Here is a 1,861-nt window from a genome sequence, read left to right as displayed (position 1 = left end):
TCTGTGATTAAACAACTTCTTGATTTAAGCATATTTTTCAGCATTTAACCTAAATCAGATATAAACCAAGCATGTGGCTCCAAGTGCACCGTGACACCTACTGGCAGGTAATGGTTATTGCACCTACTCCAGCTAATTAAACCACAGGTGAGATTTATTATTCTAAATATAATTCATAAGTTACTGATTTTAAAAGGGCAATATGTCAGACAATCTAACTGTCCAAGGTTTCAATAGCCTTTTTACTTACACCATGTGTGAGGTCTTACAAGACACATGTGATGCCTTTTCCACACCACTATTCTTATTTCTAGGGCTTAGTTTTGTCCTCAATATTTTTTTTGTCTTCAGATATTTTTTTATTTCTTCAATTTTTATTACCAGGAGTTACCGAAATAAAAAATATAATTGAGTCCCATCATTATTGTCATTATGGAAATGGCTTTAAGATAAAACTGGTCAGATGAATATTATTGCTTCCCACTTTTCAACTGGTAAATAGTTGCCACTGATAAAACAGACAAGCCCACCAGAGAATCTGTCCAGAATGTTCAAGATATGGTGTAGTATACAACATGCCTGTTCTCGGGGAGAACACCTACGACATAATTATGTGTACTTCTTGATCTCATCATACAAGACAAGCACAAAGGCACCACCCATGCCCCTGAGGACGTTGGACCATGCACCCTTGAAAAAGGCCTTGCTTCCTTCATCACGAGCAATCTTCCTCCAGCAGTCGATCGTGCCTGTATACATGGTGTCAGTTCCTTTGCATCCTGACTGCATCATCATACGACGGCGAACTGTGTCAAAGGGATAGGAAGTCAAGCCAGTGACAGCAGTGACAGACTGTGCAATCATCCAGCTGATGAAGATATGAGTGTTCTTGGGATCTGGAAGCATTCCCTTTGCAGTGTCATAGATGCCAAAGTAGGCAGCTCGGTAGATGATAATGCCCTGGACTGACACATTAAAGCCTTGGTACAGGCCCCTAATCCCATCAGATTTGTAGATCTTAACCAGGCAGTCACCAAGGCCTTTGAATTCCCTTTCAGCTCCAGCTTTGCCCACATCAGCTGCTAGATGGGTACGGGCAAAATCAAGGGGGTACACAAAGCACAAGGATGTGGCCCCAGCGGCACCACCTGATGCCAGGTTCCCTGCAAAGTAGCGCCAAAACTGGGTCCTCTTGTCCACACCACCCAAAAAGATCTGCTTGTATTTATCTTTGAAGGCAAAGTTGAGAGCCTGGGTGGGGAAGTATCTGATGACATTGGCCAGGTTACCACGCCAGAAGGACAGGACTCCCTGTTCCTTGGGGATACGAACCACGCAGTCTATAATGCCCTTGTATTGCTTATCTGCCGTGATTTGCTTGCTGGCATGCTGCACCTGCAGCAGCAGCTTGACCCGCTCGATGGGCGCTACCGCCGTCTTGGAGATGGCCGCGGCCACTCTGCCTGCCAAGAAGTCCTTGGCGAAGGACACAGCGGCATCTGTCATGTTGAAAGAGAAAGAAAAGGCAGAGGAGCGCGGAACAGGACTAGCTTGACAACCGGCTTTGACTCCCGGACTCTGGGCCTCAATATTTTTTCTTAAAAATATAGTTTAACAATAGGAAAATGATACAGTCTTTACAGACTAAATCCAGGCTTCTTAGTAAAGAAGTTGGAAATGTAAAAGAGGACACGACCACCTCAACTAACAATTTTCAGTCAGCTGAGGTACTTTTAAACATGGTACAGACTGGAACAAAAATGTGTCAGCAAGCAGTGAACAAAAGGTACTGTGTGTGGTCAGTAGCATTAGGACATCATAACCAGGTATGAAGTGATGAACCTTTGGGTCAGGGTGCTAG

The 1,861-nt window shown here is 44.2% G+C and overlaps 1 protein-coding gene across 1 annotated transcript; it reads right to left on the bottom strand.

Moving 5' to 3' along the window:
• Positions 1-532: 532 nt before the first annotated feature.
• LOC119819282 (ADP/ATP translocase 2-like) lies at positions 533-1,520 on the bottom strand. Its single transcript, XM_038337403.1, has one exon. It carries the CDS (start codon positions 1,504-1,506, stop codon positions 610-612), a length of 897 nt encoding a protein of 298 aa, XP_038193331.1. The 5' UTR covers positions 1,507-1,520; the 3' UTR covers positions 533-609.
• Between the last annotated feature and the right edge of the window lie 341 nt (positions 1,521-1,861).

This window comes from Arvicola amphibius, chromosome 7, assembly GCF_903992535.2.
Source record: "Arvicola amphibius chromosome 7, mArvAmp1.2, whole genome shotgun sequence".
Taxonomy (NCBI): Eukaryota; Metazoa; Chordata; class Mammalia; order Rodentia; family Cricetidae; genus Arvicola; species Arvicola amphibius.
The sequence above is the reverse complement of the archived record's forward strand: the minus strand, read 5'-3'. Positions and strand labels throughout refer to the sequence as shown.